General features: G+C 34.9%; 5 protein-coding genes across 5 annotated transcripts; 3 read left to right on the top strand and 2 right to left on the bottom strand.

Moving 5' to 3' along the window:
* Window positions 1-963: 963 nt before the first annotated feature.
* HELRODRAFT_174754 (hypothetical protein) lies at window positions 964-2,303 on the top strand (the record flags this gene model as incomplete). The annotated part of the gene is made up of 5 exons (XM_009022198.1): window positions 964-996; window positions 1,228-1,351; window positions 1,438-1,634; window positions 1,753-1,950; window positions 2,136-2,303. The coding sequence occupies 5 exons, from the start codon at window positions 964-966 to the stop codon at window positions 2,301-2,303; spliced, it is 720 nt and encodes a 239-aa protein (XP_009020446.1).
* A 1,042-nt stretch (window positions 2,304-3,345) lies between these two features.
* HELRODRAFT_192257 (hypothetical protein) lies at window positions 3,346-13,721 on the top strand (the record flags this gene model as incomplete). The annotated part of the gene is made up of 13 exons (XM_009022197.1): window positions 3,346-3,514; window positions 3,631-8,171; window positions 8,454-8,642; window positions 8,772-9,385; window positions 9,548-9,920; window positions 10,209-10,335; window positions 10,509-10,630; window positions 10,804-10,879; window positions 11,024-11,139; window positions 11,436-11,540; window positions 11,629-11,843; window positions 11,928-12,017; window positions 12,157-13,721. The coding sequence occupies 13 exons, from the start codon at window positions 3,346-3,348 to the stop codon at window positions 12,926-12,928; spliced, it is 7,509 nt and encodes a 2,502-aa protein (XP_009020445.1). The 3' UTR covers window positions 12,929-13,721.
* A 1,603-nt stretch (window positions 13,722-15,324) lies between these two features.
* Window positions 15,325-19,053, bottom strand: HELRODRAFT_174752 (hypothetical protein; the record flags this gene model as incomplete). The annotated part of the gene is made up of 5 exons (XM_009022196.1): window positions 15,325-17,934; window positions 18,075-18,166; window positions 18,510-18,528; window positions 18,730-18,865; window positions 18,986-19,053. The coding sequence occupies 5 exons, from the start codon at window positions 19,051-19,053 to the stop codon at window positions 15,325-15,327; spliced, it is 2,925 nt and encodes a 974-aa protein (XP_009020444.1).
* A 619-nt stretch (window positions 19,054-19,672) lies between these two features.
* Window positions 19,673-22,962, bottom strand: HELRODRAFT_185706 (hypothetical protein). The gene is made up of 10 exons (XM_009022195.1): window positions 22,746-22,962; window positions 22,641-22,668; window positions 22,451-22,550; window positions 22,162-22,334; window positions 21,917-22,065; window positions 21,733-21,826; window positions 21,359-21,452; window positions 21,085-21,177; window positions 20,914-20,992; window positions 19,673-20,805 (listed from the first exon to the last, which is right to left on the bottom strand). Exons 1-10 carry the CDS (start codon window positions 22,746-22,748, stop codon window positions 20,716-20,718), a joined length of 903 nt encoding a protein of 300 aa, XP_009020443.1. The 5' UTR covers window positions 22,749-22,962; the 3' UTR covers window positions 19,673-20,715.
* A 1,471-nt stretch (window positions 22,963-24,433) lies between these two features.
* On the top strand, window positions 24,434-26,373 carry HELRODRAFT_81814 (hypothetical protein; the record flags this gene model as incomplete). Its single annotated transcript, XM_009022194.1, has 6 exons — window positions 24,434-24,697; window positions 24,921-25,017; window positions 25,266-25,392; window positions 25,482-25,649; window positions 25,838-26,126; window positions 26,278-26,373. 6 exons carry the CDS (start codon window positions 24,434-24,436, stop codon window positions 26,371-26,373), a joined length of 1,041 nt encoding a protein of 346 aa, XP_009020442.1.
* Between the last annotated feature and the right edge of the window lie 108 nt (window positions 26,374-26,481).

The following is a 26,481-nucleotide window of genomic DNA, read 5'->3' as shown; positions in this document are numbered from 1 at the left end:
TTGAATAATTTATTAATATTATTACTACAATAGCAATAATAATATGAACAGATCTGTGTGCACTTGTATAAAATATGTTTGTGTATGCGTGTGTATGTGTGTGTATGCGTGTATATGCACATGTATGTGTGTATATGTGTTTCAGTGCAAGTGTACTATCATATTATATTGTATGTAGGCTGTATGTCTTATCTTATTATATTCACTTTATTTTTTGATACAACATTATGATTATATATTATGACATCATCATCATGTGATGATGATGAAGATGATGACGACGATTATGATGAGTGATATTATCATTATTTAGTTTTTAAAAAAGCAAGTCATTTAATTTGAAAGTAAAATTTAAACCCCTGCAACAATCAGCCACACTGCTGAAAATTAGTAATTTTAAAAAATGACAAAAATGTTAAAAATCCTCCATTTTCATCAGGAAATAACATGAATCTCAATAGAAATTAAAAATTAAATTAATTTAATTTAATATTTAAATAAAATAATAATTTTCATGAGAATAATTTCGAGAAATTTAATAAATAAATGAAACAAAATAAAACTCGGTAACCTCCCAACCAAATATTGAATGCAACGATAAATCAATGTTGTTGTGCAATGTTTACATCCAGTTCTATTTTTAGAACATTATTTAATTGTTAGCCAATCAGTGTTGAAAATTTGTTACTATTATTAGTCCGTAGTAACCGAGCTAATAATTTTTTATATAACTTATTTCTTGAATTTTAAAGATTGATTGTAGTTTAAACTGTAATGAATAGTTAAATTTGTTTTTTTTTACAATTTTAAAAAAAATTAAGTTTTCATTATAATTTTTAAGCGAAATTGAAGAGCAGTTGCCCAAACATCGAGCTTAAGTCACCGCTTGTTTGTTTGTCATTTTTTATTTGCAAAATTTTTTTTATTAAAGTTCGAACAATTCATATTTGATTTATTTTGGTCATGGAATCAATGTCCGTTAGTCCGGTTATATCGGTGAGTTTTGTGTTTTCGATAAATATTTCAGTTTTGTAAGCGAATTTTAGCGTTTTAGTTTCAAATTGGTTATCCCCTTTTTTCGTTCTAGTAGTCAGGCAGGCAATATAAAATGAAAATGAAAGTGTTTTGTTTCTATGTTGATTTATATTTATTTTTAATTGCAAAGTGGCAAAAGTGAATGATTAGTGATTGTCTATTTGTGAATTTAATAATTTTTCATATGCACAGACTGCCAACCCTTCCCTGGAGAAACAATTAGAAATTTCAAAGGATGATTGGATGCAAGGTCTGCAGCTGTCACGTGTCCAGAGAATAGAAATGAATAAATTAGTCATGAACTATCTCGTCACAGGTTTGCAATTTCAATTTTTGAATTGAAAATTACAGGAGATATTTAATAATTTAGAAAAGATAATTTTTGTGTTTTTTTGCACTAAGAGGGTTACAAAGAGGCAGCAGAGAAGTTCCACTCAGAATCAGGTGTCGAAATGCTGACAAACCATGCCCAGTTAGACAAAAGAATCCAAATAAAAGATGCAATAATGAATGGAAAAGTATTGGAGGCTATGGCCCTCATAAATCATCTATGTCCTGAGTTGTTGGAAACTAATAAAAAATTAAACTTTCATCTACATGTAAGATCGCTTTTAAATCATTTACAATTTTTTATGTAATCTTTTTCTATATTATTAATTTAAATGGTTTTCCTTTACTGATTTTTTTTTAATTTGATTTTCTGTTCTCTGATTTCAGCAACAGCAAACAATTGAATTGATAAGAGAGCAAAAGATTGAACAGGCTCTCGAATATGCTCAAAATCATTTAGCCGAGAAAGGTGAAGAAAATGCAGAAAATCTAACGGAGATTGAGTTTACATTGGCTCTCCTGGCATTCACAGAACCCGAAACATCACCTTATGGCAATTTACTACACACAGCTCAGAGAAGAAAAGTATGCAGCTACATACCTTTCATAATTTGATATTTTATCTGATATTTGTCATATTTTATAAACTTGTGTGTTTGCATACAAATGGCAGCTAATGTTCTCATTTAGTGTTTATGTCTACAACTAGTTGTACATTATCATTCTTTATCAATAATATATTGTGGTTTATTTAAATTTATTCAACACAGGTGGCAGCAGAAGTAAATGCAGCATTATTATTCGAATGTGGTGAGGACTCTCATCCGAAACTGACCAATCTTGTGCAACTAATTTCATGGGCCCAGGAAGAGTTGGACAGTAAAAAAGTTCAATTTCCACACATGATCGACTATGGCTCAGGAACGTTTGATAAATAATAAAAAAAATTGTGAAAAAAATTTTTTTTTATGTTTGTGGTTTAAAAAATAACAGATGTTATCCCTTTATAAATGTTTGGTTGTACATGTCTTTGAAAATACCAGTTATGTTCTGGGTTTTTCGTTTTATTGGCTTTGTTATTTTTATTGTTTAATGATTATTGTTTTTTTATTATTACTTTTATTGTTGTTTTTATTATTATTATTATTATTATTATTGTGGTTCCATTATCATATCTGTGGTCCGAATAGTTTTCAGATTCGACATTACATTCAGCCGTAATTGCAGTCTTTGGTGTTATTCTATATGAAATAATTTTTTTTATTTATTCAGTTGCCACAGACTTTAATTGTAATTTAATTGGTTGATATGATTGCATACCTAATTGATTGATTGATTGATTGATTAAAAACACATTATATTCTGTACAGTTAGGCTGATGTGTTGTGAGGTGTAACACTTTTTCCATTCATCCATTTATTTATTAATTCATACATTCATTCATATATTCATATCTTGATTTATTTTTCCAATATTTTACACTGAATTCGCAATCCGTACGCCGTTTGATGTGTCAAACGTTCGTTAACTTTAAAAAAAGTTACAAATGATGGAATTATTTAGAAAAATTGAGCAGACGGGTTCGAAGAATCGAGAAATTGTTCTTGAGGTCCCGGTTAATGTGCACGCGTGTGTATGCACAATTGTACACGTGTGAGTTTTTTTCACGGACAAAGCTCTCTAAATGCGTAGTTTTATAAATCCATTTTTAAGTGTATTTAAAAATTAATTTAAGGAAAAATAATTTTTGTTACGTTACACTCAACTTACGTTTGTTTACGTTTCTGTATATGTCTCAAAATTCTAATTAAATGTCTTTCTAACTTCTCTCCTATATTTTCCCGTCAACGATCTTAATTAAAATTACATTTTAAATTATTTAATATAATTTTCGTTTCATATGATTTTAATCTAACCAAAAATTAAACACCGTTTTCCACAAAGTGCAACTGCACTTAGAAACATTGAGAAGTTTTGAGAATGTCTCAACAGCAGGCCGATGTTAAAGAAACGCCCACAGATTTTATTTTAGAAACTTTCTGTCCGGCAGTGGCCGTTATTGCCAGCGAGGAAGTTGAGAGGCAGTGCCAGAAAAACAACCTTTCCTTTGTTGAGCTGGTTCAGCCATTTGCTTTCACATCACAAGATGGTAAGTTTTGCTGGGCTGGGGGTGGGCTAATTATTTTTTATTGACTTCTTGCCTGTTCATTAAATTAATAAATAGTAATTTTGTTATTTCAATAAAATTAAATTTCACAAAACCAGGTCAGATAAAAGATGTTTCAAACATTATACATTCCATTCCATCAAGTTTCAAAATCAACTTGCAAGACCTTAACAAACCATCCCTCTCAAATCTGGTAATAAAGAAGAAACTGAATGATCTTGTTTTCAATAGTTACCAGTTTGTGAAGCAGGAAAGTGAAGTTGACAAGGAAAGGTCAATAATTCAAAAACCCAGACAGTATACATCTGTTGTGCAGTTCTATGATGCTCTGTCGAAGACAGCTTCCTCTAGAGATAGAAAAGATGGGGAGGAAAAACCCACCGACACCACTTTCACCATTGAATTCAGTAACTACACTCCATGGTATGCAAACTATAAGAAATATTTTCTCGAGACCATGCCTACTTTGGACCATGAATTTATTAAGCATTATGTATCTTGTATCATTGCAGTCTCAACATCAGATCCTAACCCACTTGAACAACTAAACAAACTCATCTTAACTCTACAACAACACCATCCATCAATGCAACAACATCAACAGTATACAACTCAACCAACTTCCACAACGTTATTGATGACGTCATCTGGGGTGACCGCAGCCAATAGTGCTGGCGCCTCTTCCACGCCACTTTTGTTACACGAAGCTAAATGGTTCATACCCAACATACTCAGGTATTACGTTCTTGTTCACGATGTGTCCGAACAAGAAGATAGCAAGGCTGAACAGGTCTACCAATTAGTGAAGGACAAATATGGTAGTCATTGCTGTCACCTGCTTCATATAAATTCTCGAAAAATTGCAAAGGACCACAGACATCAACAGCAGTTACATCAACAACAGCAACAACAACATCAGCAGCTGGTAGAGTTAGATAATGATGTTAACCTAGTTAATAACCCATGGCTGGCGCATGCTCTAAAGAGGCCATTCAATGATAGACTTTTGCAAGAAGTAGTAGAAGACTTAGGAATGATGATGCCGGCCTACAATCCAGAAATTAGGACAACCCAACTGGAACACCCACTGCAGCAAACAACATCACCATCTTCAACGTCGTTGTCGTCGTTATCATCAACATCCCTGCCTAACAATATCACCACCTATGATGATATTTCGTACCTCCACATCACCTCTGTCAATTTCTCAAATAATAACATCAGTGCTAATAACAACAACAAAAAGAATGACTCTGATGATAACTACTGCCTGGATGCATCATCATGCGCGTCGTCATCGTCGTCTGCATCACTGCTTGCACCTTCCACTGCTTCTTCCTCCATAATCAACAGATTCGTTTCCTCCAAAAGACTGATGGGCAGTTTGATGACGGCCAGTGATCAGAACAGATTGAAGGTCTTCATGGATGAGTTCATACTACGTGCATTATTTCCTTGGGTTGAAAAAACTCTGAAAACTTTGAGTGATCAAGTCTCAATGAGGAAAGGTATAAAGGGGTCCATATTCAATGCAAGCAAGTGGTTTGGTCGAACAAAGCCCGTTACACAGAACGTTAACAGTTCGGTTGTCGTTTACTCGTCTGACTCTCCGGAAATGCAGATGCGAAGAATCGGCGACATATCCCTGCTGTTTCGCCTCTACGACCTGGCCTACCAGACCTTCCACGCTATCAAGAAAGATTTCAACAGTGACAGTGCCTGGGTGCACTACGCGGGGGCCCTGGAGATGGCCTGTCTGTCAGTGTATCTGCAGGGAGGCCATCAGGGGGGCAGGCAGTACCCCGGCCACTACATGGATCAGGCCATCAAAACTTACAGCACCATCACCAGACTGTTGAACTACACAACCAGGGCAACCATCATAAGTACAGAGATACTTAAGAGTAAGAACCAGTACACAGAAGCTTCAGTGCAATATATGTCCGGTACTACCGAAGAATCAGATCTGCTGAGTTCATTGTTCTTAGAACAAACAGCTCTGTGTTTCTTGAAGATGAAGAGCGTTGTTATGCAGCGGAAGTATGCCTTTCACATGGTTCTTGCTGGGCACAGGTTCAACAAGGCAGGCCAGAAGAAGCATGCATTGAGGTGCTACTTCAATGCCTTGCAAGTCTTCAGTGATAAGAAATGGTTCCTGGCCGAGGATCACATACATCTAACCATCGGTACACAGTCTTATAATGTCAAGGAACTCGGCTTAGCTACAGTAGCTTTCATGAGACTGCTGACTCCACACAGCAAGCAGTCGGCCACACAACAAGCTGCTTTCTTTGCTCAGTATCTCAATATTTTTAAGCAACAGATGTTGATGCTACCGATGACAGCTGACAGAAAACAGCAGAGTCACCATCTGCAACTTCAACAACAACATTTAGAAATGCTGCCACTGCCGATCGTTGACTGCAAATCAATTAGAATTCTTTGCTACCCTCAACATTGTGCAGTGCTGAGAGGTGGCTGGGTCCGGGCGTCTGGAATCTCATTGGATGAGGAAACTATTCAAACTGACGAATCAGAGTTTGAGGAATTGGAGCGTAATATGTTAATGAGGTGTGGTTGTAGTAATAGTGGCTTGAAAACAACTGTTTATTGCTACAATCAATTCACAAACAATACTGAAAATGTCGTTGCTGTCGTTGGAGAGCCAGTCACACTGGAGATCAAGTTGAACAATCCTTTGAAGATACCACTGTGCTTGAAGAATGTTCATCTGCTCTGGAAGGTTCTAGATGGTGGGGATGATGGTGATGCCGCTGCTGCTGATGATGATGATGATTATGTAAAGGCGAACATGATTCTGTGTCAAGTTGTTGACGAGGTCATCATTGACGGCCTGCAGTGGAAGAACGTGCGACTGACGTTGAATTCTTCAGTCGCCAGCAGCATAAAAATTACGAACCTTGCATTTCAAATCGCCCCTCCACCCCCCTCACTATCTCCCTCACTCGCCACTCCGCAGATGGAGACAACGTCATCATCATCGGTCTCTCAACAGATACAACCACACATCGCACCCACATCGTCATGGCAGTTTTCAAAGAGTACACTCAGCGATAACTTAACACTGCAGGTCGGCTGCAACATTGATGATGTGACTGTCAGCAGAGGAGTTAAAACGGTTGTCCGTGATGGTAACACTTCTACTGCCACTCTCAACGATGTTGCTGCCACCACTGCTGCTGCAGACGCTAGTGCAGTGGCGTTTAGTGCTCTGAAGAACCGACTCGCCGATTCGTCGGACTCGGTAGCGCTGAAGACTGACGCGATCGTTACAAAATCGGCAAGTAATGTTACGAACGATACTTCTACTAGCAGTAGCGTCAGTAATGTAAAAAGTTCCACTAGTAAAAGTAGTCACACTGGTAGTAATGCCACAGATGGCAGTAGCGAAAATGATGATATTGTAGAGGAGGAAGAGGAGGTTGATGACGACGAAGACGACAGTGGGCTGTTAATCGATAGTCGTAAAAATGCTGTCGAAGCCGGTATACTTCTTACGTCGAAACTGCTTGACCGAGGTATGATATTCGATTCCAGATCGGTCGGTACCAAGCGTTTTGTCGATGGTAGGGTTGGTCAAAGTGGAAAAACCGTCAAGTTCTCGGACCATGTGGACATCGAGTTTATACCGGCTCTAGTTCGTAATAAGCAGCCTGAAGATGGCGATGAAGATGACAGCGAGGAAGATGACGCTGATGATGGAGAGAGTAAAGAAGATGAGGAAAGTGATGATGAGGAAAGTGATTTAAGCAAAAGAGAGCTCATGAGACAGAGAGGTTACAAAAGTGCTGATAGTTCAAATCTCCTGTTCATCTTAAACAGCAGAAGTGGCAACAACAACAACGACAACAATGGTAGCAACAACATCTCTGCTAGTAACAATTCAGCTGCTCAACCACGAACGGCAAACAAGGACAGTGTAGAAATGACACAACAACCAAACAACCTCTCAATGCTACAGCAACATGCCAACAAACTAATAGTAGTAGAAAATGCCAACAACACGCCACAATTGACTGACTTGGATTCGCGAGCTCACGATTTTTCAAACGATACAGCTACCTTGCTAACTCGCCAACAGATAACTCTGACAAACGACGAACAGCAGTTAGATGTTGAATTCAAATTACTACAAAATGACGTCAGCGAACTTCAGCAGATGAGAATTGATCTGGAAGATTCGAGGTACAGACTACCGACGAAGGTAATATTCCAAAGAGAGCAGGCGATTATTAAGAAACAGAGCGACCTGTCTGAGAGGCAGGAAACTCTGGACGAGAAACAAAGATTACTTAACAACAGACGAAAAAAATTACTGCTGCAACAAAAAGAGGAATATCAACGAAAGCTGCAACATTCACAAGAACTACCATCCTCTGAATCAGATGATACACATCAACAAAAACATCAACAACATCAGCAACAGCAACAGCAGCAGCTACATCAGCAGCAACAACAACAACAGCAGCAGCAACAACAGTTAACTGTCCCAGGCTGTGTCGAGTTATCAGTAAATGGAAAAAGATTGAATAAAACCAAAGAAGATAAAATGAATGTGAAATACGCGATAGATAGGAGGCTGTATTTCAGCTTCGTACCTTCTGACATAAAAATGGAGGTTTATAAATATGATATATAATATAATAATTTGATTATATTACTAATAATTATTGCGATAATGTAATTATTTGGAGTCGTTTATGCGTAGCTACTTATCCACAGGGCTATTTAACTTGCAGATATTATTACGTATTTCAATTTTCACACACCATCCATGCTATCATTACATCATCATCATCATTAGTACTATTATCATCATCATCATTAGTATTATTATCATCATCATTATCACTACTATCATAATCGTTACCATAACCTTCATCACCATAATAATCATCAGATGTACATGCATAACTTTCCGTCAACCATGCTATGTGGTGAGGTGTCAAAATGTACCTTTACATTCGTTAACTGTGGCCTGAGAAATGTCAATCAAATTTTCATCACGTCCAATAACATGCAGTTTTTTTCGCTTATGGGAGGAGCTTGTAGGATCTCGAAATCCAATGATAGTGCTGGTGATAGCAAGGTTGTTGTGATTGTTTATAATTACGATATTCGTGGTAATGGTGTTCGTGATGTAATGTTAATTAATTATGTTAATTATGGTAATGTTAATTATGTTTGTGGTGACTTTTTTTAATATAATTACCAACAGAACACAGATTTAATAAGGGTACCACTGCCTAATTCGAAATCCGGACTCAAACCGGGTGAAACGATGACTTTCACCTTGAGGATTCAGTGCCCTCTGAAAGTCGGGGTCCACCCTATTAAATTGTTGGTGTACTACGCTAGAAACCTCAACGATGTTGGCCTTGATGACACTAATTTACTTGGCAAAAAGAGAGCGAAAAAATACCGAAAAATGTCGCCTGTCCGCGGTGTTGTTGAATCGAAAGCGAATGTTGTCGGTAGCGGTTACGAAGCGGATAATAGTAGCATTCCAACTTTGCGGAGTGTTGTCGATAGTAAAAGTAGTAGCGACGCGCTTGAAAATAGAAGTAGCTGTGCGCCAGAAAGTACCGTGACTTCTTTGTCGTCGTCGTCGAATATTATCGGTGTTGGTAACGGTTCGCCGACCGATTGTCGCCAAGTTACCGACGTGTCGTTTCCCACCGTAACGACGCTGAACGCAAATACCATGAATAGAAATGGTGATGACGATAACAAGTCTAGCAATAATAATGACGCAGTTGTTAACGCTGGTGTCAGTGCAAAAGTTAGTAGCGCTAGTTACCAAAGTAAGAAAAATAACTCTAGGAAGCTGAGGTTTGTTGTTTGTTTTAACTATCATTGAAACTGTTGTTAATGTTGGTTGTTTGTGTAAATTGTTGTAAAGTCTTTTTTTTCTAGGAGTTTCTTTCGTTTTGACTTCATCGTACGCACACATCGCAAATTATATTTTCAAATGTTGAACACCCCTCAAAACAGATATCGACTCATCCGGCATTCATCGACCATAACAGTTCAACCATCAATTAGTATCTACGCCACTACATACAAATCCTACCACCTGCTGAACTACGCCGAAGACGCAGGCGACGCAGCAGTTGCCGCTGCTAAAAGGGGTAACACAGCTGCTAACACAGCTACTGCAGCTGTTAAAACAGCTTCCACAGCTGCCAACGGTGACTTAATTTCCGGCTGGGGTAAAAATAACCCTGTTGGGGCTCGTAATGCCGCTTTAGTTAATGCACCAAAACGATTGGCTGATAGCAGTAGTAGAAGTAGTAGTAGCAGCAGTGGTAATGTCGCTACTACTAATACTACCGATAAGGACGATGATGACGATGAGTTGCGTGATGTTAGTAATAGTAGTAATAATAATAATAATGAAAATAGTAATAAAAGTAGTAATAATAATAATAATGAAAATAGTAATAATAGGGATGGTAATTATATTAAAAGCAACGTGGATATCTCACTGAGTGTCGACAATATTAATTTGGTATGTTTGTTTTTTTTTTGTATAGAGTTTTACATACATGCAAACATGATATTCACACACACACAACACACACACACACATACATACTAACGAACGAGCAAAGCAGACGTACATACATACGTGCGTACAAACGCATACACACAGGACTACGACATGACGATAGTGAAGGTGATGTGCATTAGTAAATCCTGGAAACTTCTGAAAATGATGAAACTCAATGTCTTTTCTACTGACAAAGATAGAGAGAGAGAGAGAAGAAGTATTTCGGGAGGTAATGTAATGATGATGGTGGTGATGATGGTGGTTATAATAATAACGATGAATGTAGTGATTGTTCGTCGCACTTGTTATCTATGGTTATGAATATCGTCTTATTTTTATCATCTTAATCATCGCCATCTTCATCATCGTCGTCTTCATCATCATCGTTATCTTCACCATTAGAGACGTTTATTAAACCTGGAGAGTCGTATCTGTTGAATTTAAGAGCCCGTTGGTCACGCGAACAACAACATCAGCAGCAACAACAACTTCAACGAAATACAACATTTACTGACGTATGCAATGTAAGTCTTGTTGTTGTTGTTGCTTTGGATTTTGTCATTGCCGACTTTATTCAATTCTTAGCATACATAATCGTTATCATCATCCTCACTACTATCATCACTATCATCATCGTCATCTTATATGACATCATCATCATCAGCCCCATCATCATCATCATCATCATAAACAACAGTTTTCCAACAAAGAACATGAAGACCTCTACAGTCTAGACAGCATAGACACCTTACTAAAAAATACATCATCAGGACGTCAATTCAACAGTATCATCATCACTCACAACGATGATGATGATAATGATAACGACGGTGATGGTGGTAGTAATGATAATGATCTTTACATTGATGATGACGATGATGATAATAATGATGAAATGTTACTAAAACTTCTCGAAGAGTCTAATGTTAATGATGACAATATGGATGATGATGACGATGATAGGAATTTGAAACAGACCAATTATCTCCTGAAAGCCATCGAAAATAGATTTTTATTGGTTGTCGTTTGGAAGGTAAGTTATGATGGGTTGGTGTTTTTGAAGTGGTGATTTCTGATTGGTAGTTGATTTTGAATTGGGGTTTGAAGTGAGTTGTGATTGGTTGACGTTTTTAAAGAGGTGAGCTCTTATTGACTGCCTCAATTGATTGTATTTTCGTTTCTAAGTTTGTTATTTAATTTTATTGCAACCAACTAGTAAATAATTTAGCCAATCACAATAGATCACTGAATGATTCAACCAATCACAATAGATCACTGAATGATTCAACCAATCACAATTGACGACAAAATTAATTCAATCGATCACAGTCTTCCCTGATAAAAAGTCACACCTACAAGCGCAACAAATACGGTTTCATGTTGTTGAAGTTTTCGAGGCCTGACCTTCCAATCATTTGTCCTCCCGTTCAAAAGGTGCTGATGATGATGACGATTGATGACGATGATGTTGATAATAATAATTAATACCATCAACATAAACGAACATCAACATCACACAAAGCCTCAGAAAGAAGTGATGCAACTAAAATTTTCTGACGCCACTGCGAAACAGCCAATCAACGCCATGTCGACGACGATAACTTCCGGCAAAAAAAAATCTAAATATGCCAAAACTTTTAGGCAATTATCTGAAAAAGAGCGTTTTCTGATGATGCAACTTGTCACGATATTTTTCAATTTTAAATCGCTCGTTAGGCACGATTTCACCAAAGAAAAGTTAGTCGTGAGTGAGTGAGCGAATGAATGAATGAATGTATGATTGAAAGAAAGGATGAATAAATCAATGCAAATTTGAACAAGGTCCTGTACAGTAGTCATTCAAATAAACCTGCTCAATTGTTGCAATGAAGATCTTATAGCCATCCTCGATTTGGGACAACCCGTTGAAAAGTACGTCCTTCCCTTGTCACGTGATGCCACGTTAATGACGTCATTTTTGTTCATGTGATTCGTGTTATTTGTTTGTTGTAAATAGATGTGATGCTATTTGATAAAAATGTAATAAAGTTGATTTGCCGAACAAACGAAGGAGAGAACTTACGAGCAGCCGTAGAACGCCGCCCTGCACGAGTTCGGCAGATTCCGTCACATCGGCAGCCACCTCCCCATCTAACATGGCCTCATCCCAACAGCAGCAGCAGCAGCAATCTACTGACAAACTCTCGATAACGACGACGTCAACGATTCTATCGGCCAATCAGCAACCTCCACCGCCCGCAACTTCAGCCATACAGGTCTCAACTCCGAGGAAAAGTTTTTTATGGGTCGGTAAAACTAAAACCCTAATTCGACTGGCCCCCAACCAAACAAAATCAGTGACGTACAGAGCTCGGATATTACGTCCTGGAGTATTCGATATAAGCAACGTATCGGTTTCCGTTTGCGCCACAAAGTTCGCGATGATGAAGATGATGAAGAGGAGGATGAGTCGCAGTCGAATATCATCATCGAGGATGTTGGCCATGATGAAAGAAATGAAAATGATTGCCGACGATGATGAAGGTAATGATGACGAAAGCAGTGACGTCACAAGCAATAACACAACAACAGTATCGGCTGTAGCAACCGCAGCCAAACCGACCGATTCTACGTCATCGCTGCCCTCACTGCCACTACCTCTACTAATGATGATGAAAGAAAAGATGGGGAGAAAAGGGGAGGAGTTTGCGGGGCTGGAACCAGCCTACGACGACGTGAGGAACGATCTGATTGGTCAGAAATCTTCTGGGGCTGTTCTTATTACTGTTGTCGATAGCAAAAGTTGTGCTAGTAATGATGATGGTGGTGATGTCTGCTGCTGATGATGATGCTGCTGATGATGATGGTAAATATACATCCCGATGATAATTGTTTAAAATAATAATAATCATAATAATTACAACTTAGTTTGAAACCTAAGTTGTCTGTAGTAATTGCCCTTATTCCAAATAGAGAACTCTTAATAGTTATTATTACATTTAATTAATAATATTAATAATTATTGTTACGCAATCACCGTCATTATTATTAATGTTCAGCTGATTACTTTGTCTGTAATTATTATTCTCAATGTGAATTTCGTAGAACAGGGGTGGGAAAACTGAGAACTATTCTACGTTTAAAGGGCCGCATATGTACTTAAATAGTAAATTTTTACGAGGCTCAGAGGAAAATTTTTTTAAATTTGTTATTACTATTGATTATTATTAGCATTGCAATTAATATTATGACTAATATTATTATTATTATTGTAATTATTTTTTTAGTAATTTCTTTATCTTGTAACTATCACAGTCACCACTATTATTATTGGTATTAATAATATAATTAATAATTAGTTGTTATTATTAATTAATTAATTATCTCTAATTATAGACGAGGCTTGTCTTGGTTAATTACTCCAGCGACATTCACACAACCGGCAATGGTGCTTTTATTATTCTCAGCCATCACTGGTAATTATTTTCTAACTATTGTCGCTACTATTACCATTGCTGCCACCATTTTTATGGTTTTAATTATAACTACATAAATTATAATAATAATAATTTTATTATTATTACTATAAATATAAATGTAATGTAGAAATTCTGTGAAGTACAGCATTGTAAAAAATATGGCTATGTCTCTCTTTCTTTTTCTACTTACTCTGTCTCTCTCTCACGATATATAAATAATTATATATATATATATATTATATATATAATGTATATACGTACATGTGTGTTTAAATGTTTTTATAAGCAAGCATGTATGTATAAACCCGTTTTGATTAGCATGCCATATTGAAGTTCTGGGCTCAACTTTCATGTACGTCAACTTTCATTTTAACTCTCCATCCGTAATACAGAAGACTTCTGTAATGATAAACGGATAATGTTTGTGTATGTATGCATGCGTGTACGTATGTGTGTGTGTGTATTTATGTTCGTATGTGTGTTTGTGTATGTATGTATGTATGCGCCTGAGTATATATGAGTACTGGGTAGAACTGATAAAGTATGTGTGTAAGTGAACGTGTGTATGTGTGAAGTATGTATATGTAGTATGTACAGTACATCTTACATTCATATATTAAGGAATAAACTAAATAAAACGTAAAAGCGTATATAATTGTAAGTACATACAAAATATAATGTTTATATATATATATATATATATATATATATATATATATATATATATATATATCTGGTATGAAAAGTATATTCATACATACATACACATACATACATACGTACGTACACATGCATACATACATACATAAATCCTGAAAACATCATTTCATTGTAAGATCTTAATATAATAGCAGGCTATAAAAATAGATTTGATTTGTGAAAACAGCGTTTGATTTAGTTAGCTAAATAAATTAAAAATAAATAAATTCATTAAAAATTAATATAAATAATTAAATGTAATAATTAATTAATAAATATATGACCTAAAATTTAGAATAAAATTTAACGAGTAACGAACGTTTGTACCGATGGGATGAAATAAGGTAAAAATCATGATGGTGAAACCATACAAACTACTATCATGGAACTCTGTGTGTGTTTGTGAGTGTTGTCATGATTATGAACATAACATAACCGCTACATTAAATTAAGTAGAATGTCTTTATAATGGTCATAGCTTTATATATATAAATATACATTTTAATTATATATATATATATATATATAATTTACATAATAAATATATGTAACTTGAAGTAAATTTACACAGAAATTTAGCGTTAGAGCAGGAAAACATTGTATAGAAAAATAAATGCATGAACACGCGTAAGGCAAAAATAAATTATAGATCTATATATTATATATATATATATATATATATATATAATATAAATAATAACATCTTAACGACAATAAGGTACTAAAGAATCAAAAACTTGGTAAAAGTGAAGAATAAGTCGTACTGTAAACTATAACGTAGCAATAAAAACAGATTCTCTTATAAAGATGTCGTATGTGTGTGTGTGTGTGTGTGTGTGTGTTTGTTTGTGTGTTGTATATTTTACAATGTATGGTATAAAAATATATTTCAAGCTTGCTTGTAATTTAAGGCACTACATATAAGTAAATGTCAAGCTTTTCTATGTTTATAATGGCATTTTGTTACGAGTTTATGTGTAGTGTGTAGTTAATTATTTTACAATTAATATTTAGTTACAATTGCCGTTTCAATTAATGCTATAATCACATGGTTTTTTCATTTATTTTTTTGGTTTTGGTTTTGCCAGGGTCGGTGGGGCTTTCATAGGTTTTGTTTCAGTTTCACTAGCTAGAGGTTTTCTTTTAAAAACTTCGGCGGTTTTTGTGTCTGGTTCGCTGATTTGTTTTAAAATAGGTATTTCGGGTTTACCAGAACTTTCAGTTTCCGTGTTGTTGTTGAGATTATTTTCCTGATTTTTGATGTTTGGATCCTGTTTCATAGGTTTGCGGGTTGGGGGAGGTGCTAATTTTTTTGCCACCATGTTCTCGCTATTTATAACTCTCTTCTCCGTCGGTTTTTCCACGTTCTCTGCGTTAATTTTAGCAATAGTTTCAGTTGCGTCGTTATTTTTAAACAATAGCGATGCGCCATCGGCCGGTTTCAACATGAATTTTCCAACTGGTTGTGATTTTTCTACTGGTTTCGTTTTCGTTTTATCTTCAGTTTCACCGTTGGATGTCGATTTAGCAAACAGTTTGGTTTGTTCCTCGTGACGAGGATGGTTGATGACGTTGGCGGCAGTGACGTCACCAGGTTTGTGATCGCCATTTTGAGTTATTATCGACAATGGTTTTAACTGGACCTCATTATCGCCCGCAGTCGGAGTTACATCAGCATCGGCGTCCTCATTGTTGACTGCATCTTTTGTTGCAGCAGCAGTAGTAATTTTAGAAGTAGAAGTAGTAGTAGCAGTAGAAGTAGTAGTAGCAGTTGTAGTAGCAGCAGTAGTAGTAGTAGCAGTATAAGTATACTTAGGATCATTGTCATTCTTAACAAAGACTTTCTTGCTATCATTTATAATAGCAGCATCATTATCTTTCTCAACAAAGGTTTTAGTAGAAGCATTAACAGAAAATGATGACGATTTTGTAGTAGCAGCAGTAGTTGTGGCAGTTGATGACGATGGCGATGATGAAGATAACGACGATGACGATGCTCTGGGCATTGCATCAGGTAGTAATTTCTTGCCAGAACCTAATTCTAATGATGACGACGATGGTGACGTCAGTGAAATATCAAGTGACGTAGTTGAGGAAACGTTGGGAGAGGTGGCTGTAAGTGGTGCAGATGTTTTTGAAGTGGCGGGTGAAGAAGAGCTAGAGTTAGATTTTATGCAAAGATTTTTTCGTAACTTTCCAATGGAAGATGAAGAACCAAAGTCTGTTTCTTTGTTGTTGTTGCTATCGCTGTTGCTCCTGCTGTCATCCTTGTGGACACCACTGTTGCTGCTGTTAACGCTGCTGCCGTTGCTGCTGAGACTGCTGGTTGATAGTTTGCTTTTCGGTTTCGTCATTGGGGTTGTGGTCGATGTTGTAGGAGATTTTGTTGTTTTTGATGTTGTTGTAGGTTTGTTTTCTTTGTTTTTCTCATTAAATTTTACATCTGGGGAAAATTTTCCTAGAGAAAATTCGGACTGAGGAGATAAGGATGAGGATGAGAGGGACCCAAGAGATGCGCTTTCAGAGTTTTTATTCAATTTCTGGTAATCATTTGAAGTTGTTGAGTTAATCTTGTTACTTTTTTCACCATCTTCTTCATCCTCGTCATTATTCTCGTTTGTATTGAGTTCATCAGCTCTAAGCTTGTGATTGTTCGACTGTTTCATCATTGTTCTAGGCATTGGTCTGGGGATTTTGTTGATTGATCCGGAAGATAGGGATGCACCAGGCTTGTTAAGTAGTTGATAATCATCATCTTCGTCCTTGTTAGCTTTGTCATCGTGTTCTGTGTGAGTTTCAGTTTTGAAAACATCTTCTGAAGATGACGTAGTTGAGAACGTCGCTGTCAATTTAGTTTTGGCGGATGATGTCGATGTTGCCGGTTGTTTGTTTTCGTTTGGAGGAGACGATGGGGTTGATGTCTTTGTTGCAGGACTCCTCGTTTCACTTCTCTCTGCTCTTTCTTCCTTCATTGGCCTGTCCACTTCTGAGTTTGTGGCATCACTATCACTAAATTTTTCCGCTGGCATTTCGTAGAGAATGGTCTTGATAGCTCTGTTCACTTGAATTACGTCATTATCATCATCATCCAAATTCTCTTCATCATCATCATCTTTTGATTTATCATCATCAGCAATAGCGTCGTCATTTTTCAGATCATTTTCTGAAATGATGACAAAATCATCATTATTAGCAACGTTGCCGGGTTTGCCAGACAATTTTTCATCAGCTTTATCATTATGGTCGACTTTTTTACCACCATTAGCACCTCTTTCTGCTTTAGTTTTATCATTTTTATCATCATTCTTCGTTCTTTCGCCTTTAGTTGAAGCTTCAGCGTCACCATCACCATTGTCATTGGTAGTAGCAGTAGCAGAGGTTCTGTTGTTTTCAATAGAAGTTGTGGCCGTTTTTGTATCAGTGTTGGAATTCTGGGCTGGTTTGGGTAATGTGGTGATTTTAGTTGTTTCGTTGTCTATTTGGTCAACTTTTTTGTCAGAATTGTTAACATTTCTGTTAGATTTCTCATCACTTTGGTTAGATTTCTCATCACTTTTGATGGAAACATCACCATTTTTCTCATTTTTCTCATTGTTGACAGCTTTATTGTTGTCAGAGTTCATTTTTAATGGCGGTAGGATGGCTGCTTTTGGTGGTGGCGACTTAATTGTCTGTTGAAAAAAAATTATATTATTCAAAATTTTTATAATAATTGTATTAATAATTATGATTTTTTTCATAAAACCTTTTAAAATTTTTATAAAAAATAATAGTATATTTTATATAGTTCATAATAATATCAAAATTTCACTTCTTTTCCTTCCTTCTTGTCTTCCACTAATTCCTCTTCGCTGAGACTATCCAGACTGACGTTGAGGTCATTTTCTTTCATTCGATCGACATCTGGGGAGATAGTCAGAGCAGAGGTGCGCTTATTAGTATTACCTTTTTTAGGCCTAATGTTGATTCTACTCTTCAGAACGTTTATGGATTCGAGCGTGCATGTTGGGGCTATGTCGTCAAGGTTTACCTCTGGAGTTACTGAGTTAGTAAAAAAAATTTCATGCATTTTTTTCTCAACTCATTTTACAAAAAAGTTTATTAATTCTAAAATCTAACTACTTTTATTCTGATCATGAATTGTTTATGATTTTCATTAAATTTTTTAATAAATCAAAGGAAATTTTTGTTGTTAAGAATAAAAATGTTAGGCTATCTTGTATGCAAATAACATAAAAATAAAAACCTTTCTTCTTCTCTTTATTCTGAAATTTGAATTTAAAAATATGTTTAATGAATATATTATATTACAAATATAGTACATTTTTTAGCGCATATATATATATATATATATATATATATGTAATTATTGGTGAAAATCAAGGCATGTTCCGCATAAGCTTGCTGTTTAAATTTTCGATCCTGCCTTACTAGTGGCTAAACACTTAAACAAGAAGCTAACTAACACGGAACATGCTGCGATTTTCATCAACAATTGCATTCCTGTACATATTAAGCAAAACAGATAATAACACCTTTGATGGGCTAGCAGTTTCGTCATCATCATGTCTATCTGCCAAATTTTCATTGCTTGCCCCAGTTCTATAATTAATAATAAAAAAAATAATATCATCATTGACAATAAGAATAATAATAGTAATAAAAATAATATGATATAATGATCATTAAAATATTATATGAATAAATAATAAATCATTATACTTCTTTTTCTTAGAGAAAAATTTGTTCACAAATTCAAAGAATCCTCTCAATCCCTTTCTTTTCCCCATTATTGCAACTAGGTGGTCTAGGGAGGTTTTACCTAGATCCTAGATTTTTTCTATGAAGAAGTGACAGTTACAGTACAAAAATTACATATAGTGCTATATACTTAATTAATTATTATAATTATAATACTGTCTACAAATTTCATTTTAATCAAAGTTTCGATAAAATGAAATAATATTATCAAAATTCAAAGAGAAAAATTTCATTAATAAATTATTGAATAAGCAAGAAAATGTTGGTCAAATCAAAATCGAATCTATTTAATTTTAATATTAATTGTTAATCTTCTTAATGTGACTTAAACTTAGACTTGATTGGTTGGTGGTTAAATCAAAGAAAGAATCATTCAATGATCAAATTGGCTGTTGGTTCAAAAAAAGAATCAAGGATCAATCAAACAAACAAACTTTTCCATTTAAATTTTGATTATTAACAAATTGTCTTTCCCTTCTTTTCTTTGTATTACAAATAATTTGAAAAATGTTTTGAAATATAAAATATCAAAAAGATCAAACAAGATCCAGTCAGTTTTAGCACTAAATAAGATTAATATTTATCTTTAATGTTTAACTTTAAACTTCATATAAAATAAATTAAAAACAAATTTTGTATCAAAACTTATTAAATACCATTTCATATTTATTTATCTACTAACAAACACACATACAAAAACATCATCAGTGCATACATAGTTCACATACAGAATTACACACACATCGCATACAGCCAACATACACCATACATACAATGTGCATACATATTTCTTTAAAACTATCAATATAATTAACATACATCCGCATTTACATACATTATAATGTACAGACTAATATGTAAAAATTGATTTTTTTTTATATGATGTTATAATATACATACAGTTCTATAGTAATTATATCTATTCAACATCATATACAAGCACGCTTATGTGAATTATATGCGATTTATGCAAGTAAAATATTATGCTAAAATGAATGTATCTACCATACTGGTTGTGTGTTATACTTCGCCAATCTCAATTCATCTAGTATGAAGTATAGTATTGTATGCATTTAAGGAATATATAAATCTTATATAAATACATAATTATATATATATATATACATATGTATATATATATTTAGTCACTATTTATCTTATTAGGAAGTAAAATAGTAATTAGGCAAGGAATTTAATGCGAAATGTATAGGAAACTGGCATCGTTTATTAATGGCGAACGTTTTTAAAAGTGAATTCAGGTAAAAATTATTAATCATATGATATTATATTTATTAGCAGCGCAATATTAAACATATTATACTCACAACTAATATAATTTGAAATAATTATATCTTTTAAAATAAAATTACTATGACCATTAACACTGTAATACTTTCAGCCTGAATTAAAATAGCTGAAGCACTATAGTTCTTTTTCAATTCTCACGTATTAATTTTTCTACACTATCTCCAAATAATTTCAAAATTCAAGATATGTTCATTGTGTTAGATTTTCTAATAAACATCATTCTAATCATATTTCTGTTGTATATCAATATTACCTTTTATAGTCATAACTTGTAGGTTATAGTCATAAAATGTAGATGTGTATAACAGTACAGATATATTTTGTGTGTGCGTGCGTATGTGTCTGTGTGTGTGTGTGAGTGCGTAGGTTTGCCTCTCTCGAAGTTAGATGGGGCAGTCGTATATGAGAATTGATTTATCTTCTGAAACTGAAACAAGCTGGTCACCTTTCTGGTTGTAATGAACACTCCACACCTGGTAAGTTACAGAGAGAGAGAGATAAATAGATAAAGAGAAGAATTATAATATAAATAGTAATGAATGATAACAAATTTTTCAATCATAGGTTCAATGATTTATAACCTGGTCAGTGTGGTCTGTAAATGTATGCTCACAAACTCTATTCTTCAAGTCCCATATTTTAACTGTCCTATCTGATGAGCTGTAGTCGGCATGAGCAATTAAATCAAAAAAAAAAAAAATTAAAAAAGTAGACAGTTTAAAAGGTCAAAAAGAAAATAAATAAAAGTGAACCTAGATGCAAAATGATTATTATCCGGGGAAAAATCAACTCCTAATACCCAAGAACCATGTCCTGACAACGAACAAATGGCTGTGGCTTGGTGTCTATATTTTTGGTTTTAACATCATTTTCATCATCACCATTATAATTATAATAATTATTTTACTTTTTTATCAAAAATTATGAAAAAGTTTATTAATTTTTGAAAAAAATTATAAAAATTATTTTACTTCATTATCAAAAATTATGAAAAAGTACTCTAAAACAACTGTGACAGTAACTGACACGTCATAAACTTTGATGTAGTTATCATCGGAGGCCGTGATTAGATGTGTGGAGTCCTTAGAAAATGTCAGATCTCGAACAGGCATAGCGTGGCCTACGACAGAAATGATGATGATAGTGATAATGATGATGATGATAGTGATAATGATGATAGTGACCGTGATGATAATGATAGTGATGATAGTGACCGTGATGATGATGATAGTGATAATTTGCAAGCAGGCCACTCACACACATAGTACATACATACATCCACAAACAAATAAATACACAATAATTCAAACAATATCAATCAGACTGTCTGAACATCATAGCCAGCTGTAAACACACACAAACACACACAGACACACACACAAACATACTCTCACACATACCTTCCAAGGCATGTAACAATCTTGAAGTTTGAACATCAAGGACATATATGAATCCATCAATTGCTCCACACGCTATATACTGACCATTTGGACTCTAAAAAATTTAAGTAAATATTGAATAAATTAAAAAATAAACCAAAAATAAACAACATCACCAATAATAAAAACCTCAACGACAACATACATAAGCAACACTAAGCATAAATTTTCCTTTTGTATCAAGCTGGGACTCCTTTTGGCCAGATTCAACTGCATACAAATTTATCTTTCCTGTGTGTGTGCCAGTGGCTATGTGCTTTCCATCAGGAGAGAATTTAATCGTCCACGCATCAACTTGGTTGATTGATTAATATTCATGAAATAATTAATATTCCTAAATCATTAATTATTAATAGCAAAGCAACAAAAAAACTTCAGACTCCAACCGACCTGGTCCAGCATCAATAGACTGTAGAGATTTTCCTGATTCAATCTCCCAAATCCTAATATTACTGTTGAGGCTACTTGAGGCGGCCAACTCACCTGAACTGTCGGCATCAACTGATACAACTCCTAATTGGTGGCCTTCCAGACTGTGTTTTACCTCTAACTGATTATCTTTCCTGGGGGAAATAGTTAAATTAAAAGTAATAGTATATGTTAATTAAATGACATGCACCACAACATAACAATACATGCATGCAAACACAGTCACAAAACAAACATAACATACACATACCACTGCCATATTTTGACATGATCACTAATTGATCCAGTGACAATGTATTGCTGATCATTTTTTGCAGTCCAAGTACAACTCCAAATGCTGTCATCATGAGCTGAATTTAGAAATAAATAAGGAAAATAAAGGAAAAACAAACAACTCTAACAAACAGTAAAAAAAGTTTTTATTTGAAAAAACTATTTACCGTTTTCTTGTTTGTAGCACAGAGAATACTGAAAATATTGACATGAAATATGATTCATTACATGTTATAAAAAAAAAACTTTATGGGAAAAATAATATTACTAACCATCTCAAAAGACGGCTAAACGGCAAATTTTGATGAGAAAACTGTTGCGATTTTGATTTTTTGAGTTGCAATCGTGCTAACTTTCAAAAAAAAATTAAATTAACTTTACTTTTAATACTTACATTGTTACTAAAAGTTTAGTATTGAGCACATAACTAGAATTTTTGCTATTTAAGATAGAAAAATTGTGATGTCAAACAAAACTTTAATAAAAGTTATTTTAAGTTACTAAAAATTGTGATTGTATATCTAAATGTTAATTTTAATATAGTTATATTTATTGATATTAATCAATTACCTTTTTTAAAATGTTACACCTTTCTTGATATGAAAGTTTACCTTTGTTAATATTTTCTTTGTTTTTTAATTGAAATATTTTCGTAACTTTTCTCAGAGATTTAAGTAGAAAAAGTTTCTGATTTTTAACCGCCGCAACATCATTTTTATTATAGCTTCGTTCAACATCGGAATTTATTTTCATGTCTGTAATAGCGAAAAAAATCCTAACCCGCTCGTTGTTAACGCTGTCGTTGTTTTTATACTTATCATACAAATACGATAATAATTCATTCGATTTTGGTTCTTTACAAGATTACATCAGTAGTAAAAGGCAGACGACAATTGTTCATAAATCGGCCGAAACTTTTAGCAACGTAAAACAGCTTGAAACATTAACTTGGTTGGTTCAGATTGACCTCTCTTTATCTCCCTTCAAATTAGGCAGTTATCATGTTGATGAGGATGATGATGATGATGAGGATGTTGTTGTTTCTACAGTTAATTTGTTGGCAGATAAGGTAGCAAGCGATGTCAGTCTTATAAATTTAGGGCTGGTGAATAAAAAAGTTGGGAATAAGTTTTTGTTTGCTCATCCAAACTACAAGACTAGAAAGTACTGGCCTGGATATTCACATCATCATCTTCATGGTCATCAGTATGACAGCAGGGTTTGTAGTGCACATTTTGAAACATCAGCCTCAATTTTTAAATTTAATATTTGTAATTATGCTAGAGATGAATGAATTTGGTTTTTGCTTGTAATTTTTTATGAAATTATTTTATGGGCAGACAGGAAGTAAATTATAAAGCACGGATTGTAAGGAATAATTATTGCTAAAAGTTTTTTATTTCAACATTTTTTCAATAATCCATATCAGGAAAAGATAACATGGTACAAGGATATAAACTCTGTGAAAGAATGGAAGAAAATAAAAGACGACACAATTGAAAAATTATCAGCACATCCCTTAGTCCTAAACTTTGACCAACAGTTTGGGGTTAGAAGATCCAAACGAGCCAACATAAATAGCAACATCATTTTAGGAAATCTAAACAGTGTTACAAATGACAGTGTAAAAAATGTGGAGAGTAACATAGGCAGCAACAACGACAGCAGCATAGATACAAATATAAGCAACAACACTGACAACATAATCCATTTCGACTACCTCACCGACGTCAACCTCTCGTCACGAAATGACTCATCACATCGACAACAACACAACAACACAGCAGCAGCAGCAGCAACAACAATTCATAACACGACACTTCTCAACAGTATTATTAACACTAATAGGATTACTACCATAAACACTTATCACAGTACTCTAATTGGTAATAGTGGAAATAGTTTGTCAGAAAGTAATGTTTATACTAATTCAAACTTAGGTGATAGAATTAGCTATGAAATGAATGAAAATAATGTTGGTAATGTAAATAAAAGTCAAAATATCAGTGATATTCTTGCTAACAGTATTTTTTTTACTCACAATTATAATAATAATAATAGAGTTATAAATAATAGTTTTGACGGTTCAAAAGGTAATAGAGGTGCTTCAAAAAAGAGACTAAATAGAAGATCGCTTAATAATGTGATCAACTCCAGCGTGAAAAATAATAATCATTTGGTGCTTCATTTCAACGATCCATATTTTGATAAGCAGTGGCATCTGGTTAGTTTATCTTTACTTATTTTTATTATTGATATTTGTTGATAATATTTGTAATTATTATTTCTTCTGCTTACTATGATTTGCATTTTTTAAATATGCTCTATTCATGAGTAATGACCATTTTGTTGTTTAATCATTATAAAAATTTTTGATAATTATGAATGATAATTTTAAAATTATAATTGTGAAATTATGGCAATGAAAATTTTTCATTTCGTTCCAGCTGAACCGCGTAAATCCTGGAAGAGATATGAATGTTGTGAAGGTCTGGTCTCATAACATCACTGGCAGGGGCATTACTATTGCTGTCATCGATGACGGTTGGTTGGCTGGCTGGTTGGTTGGTTGGTTGGCTGGTTGGCTGGCTGGTTGGTTGGTTGGTTGGTTGGCTGGTTGGTTGGTTGGTTGGCTGGTTGATTGGTTGGTTGGTTGGTTTGGATGATGTAGGATCTGGATAAATGTTGAATGAAGTGAGGAGGTATATTTATAAATGATTAAAAATAGATGCATGTATGTTAGATGCTTGATTAACCTTCCCACATAAAAAGCAAAAATGAAAAACCGAAAGCAGGTTTGGACTGGAACAGCACTGACATAAGGAACAACTACGAGCCATTAGGAAGTTATGATGTTGTATCAAATGATAATGACCCAACTCCCAGTAAAAGTAAAGATACCAACCACCATGGAACCAGGTGATTGTTCGATTATTTGATTAGTGGATGGATGGAAGAATGGATAAAAGAATGTTTTATTGAGATAAACTTTCGATGGATGTGTCCAGGTGTGCCGGGGAGATAGCAGCTACAGCAAACAATTCCTTCTGCGGCGTTGGCTTGGCTTTCAATGCAAAGATCTCAGGCATCAGATTGATTGACGGACCCATGACGGACGAGGCTGAAGCCAGGGCTTTCATTGGCAAACTTGATGTTAATGACGTCTATAGTTGCAGGTTGGTTGGCTGGTTGGTTGGTTGGTTGGTTGGTTGGTTGGTTGGTTGGTTGGTTGGTTGGTTGATTGGTTGATTCGCTTATTCATTTCAAATTCATCCATCTCTTCTTTCATTCGTATCAAACAATTGCTTCCATTCTTTCACTATTCATCATTCCCGATTCTTTCTTTCACTTCGCTTGAAACTAGCTGGGGTCCAGAAGATGACGGCAAGACGTTAGACGGGCCGCACAAGCTGGCATTCGAAGCCATGCGTCTCGGAACCGACTACGGCAGAGGTGGCTACGGTTCCATCTACGTGGTCGCCAGTGGTAATGGCGGTCGGAATGGCGATAACTGCAACTACGACGGCTATGCCAACTCTGTGTTTACGATCACGATAGGCGCGGTGGACGAAGAGGGAGAGATGCCAGATTACTCGGAGCAGTGTGCGTCCATGCTGGCCGTCGCCTACAGCAGCGGCAGTGGGAAGAACATTGTGGGCAGTTGTTGTACTGCTGTTGTTGTTGTTGTCGTCGTTGTTCTCTAGTTTATCATTATTGTTATTGTTTCTATTATTGTTGTTGTTATTTTTATTATAGCTACTTCTATAATGATGATAATTATTTATTATGACGTCATTTAACCAGGTCACCTCTGATTGGTCAGTCTATGGGTCGAGTGGATGCACTGAAAGTCATTCAGGAACTTCTGCTGCCGCCCCATTGGCTGCCGGTTGGCCATGAATATTCACGAATGATTACATTTAACTGCATTAATCTAATCATTTATTCGTATTAATCTTTAATCTAATTGTAATCTCACGTAAAGGCATCATTGCCCTGATGCTGGAA

This window comes from Helobdella robusta, assembly GCF_000326865.2.
Source record: "Helobdella robusta unplaced genomic scaffold HELROscaffold_31, whole genome shotgun sequence".
NCBI lineage: Eukaryota > Metazoa > Annelida > Clitellata > Rhynchobdellida > Glossiphoniidae > Helobdella > Helobdella robusta.
This window is presented reverse-complemented; position numbering and strand designations above follow the sequence as displayed.

Coding starts and splice junctions, on each gene's coding strand:
- HELRODRAFT_185706 (XM_009022195.1), bottom strand. Junction 22,335..22,450: donor CATGTCAAAATATGGCAGTG/GTATGTGTATGT, acceptor TATTTCCCCCAG/GAAAGATAATCAGTTAGAGG. Junction 22,066..22,161: donor GTCTATTGATGCTGGACCAG/GTCGGTTGGAGT, acceptor CAATCAACCAAG/TTGATGCGTGGACGATTAAA.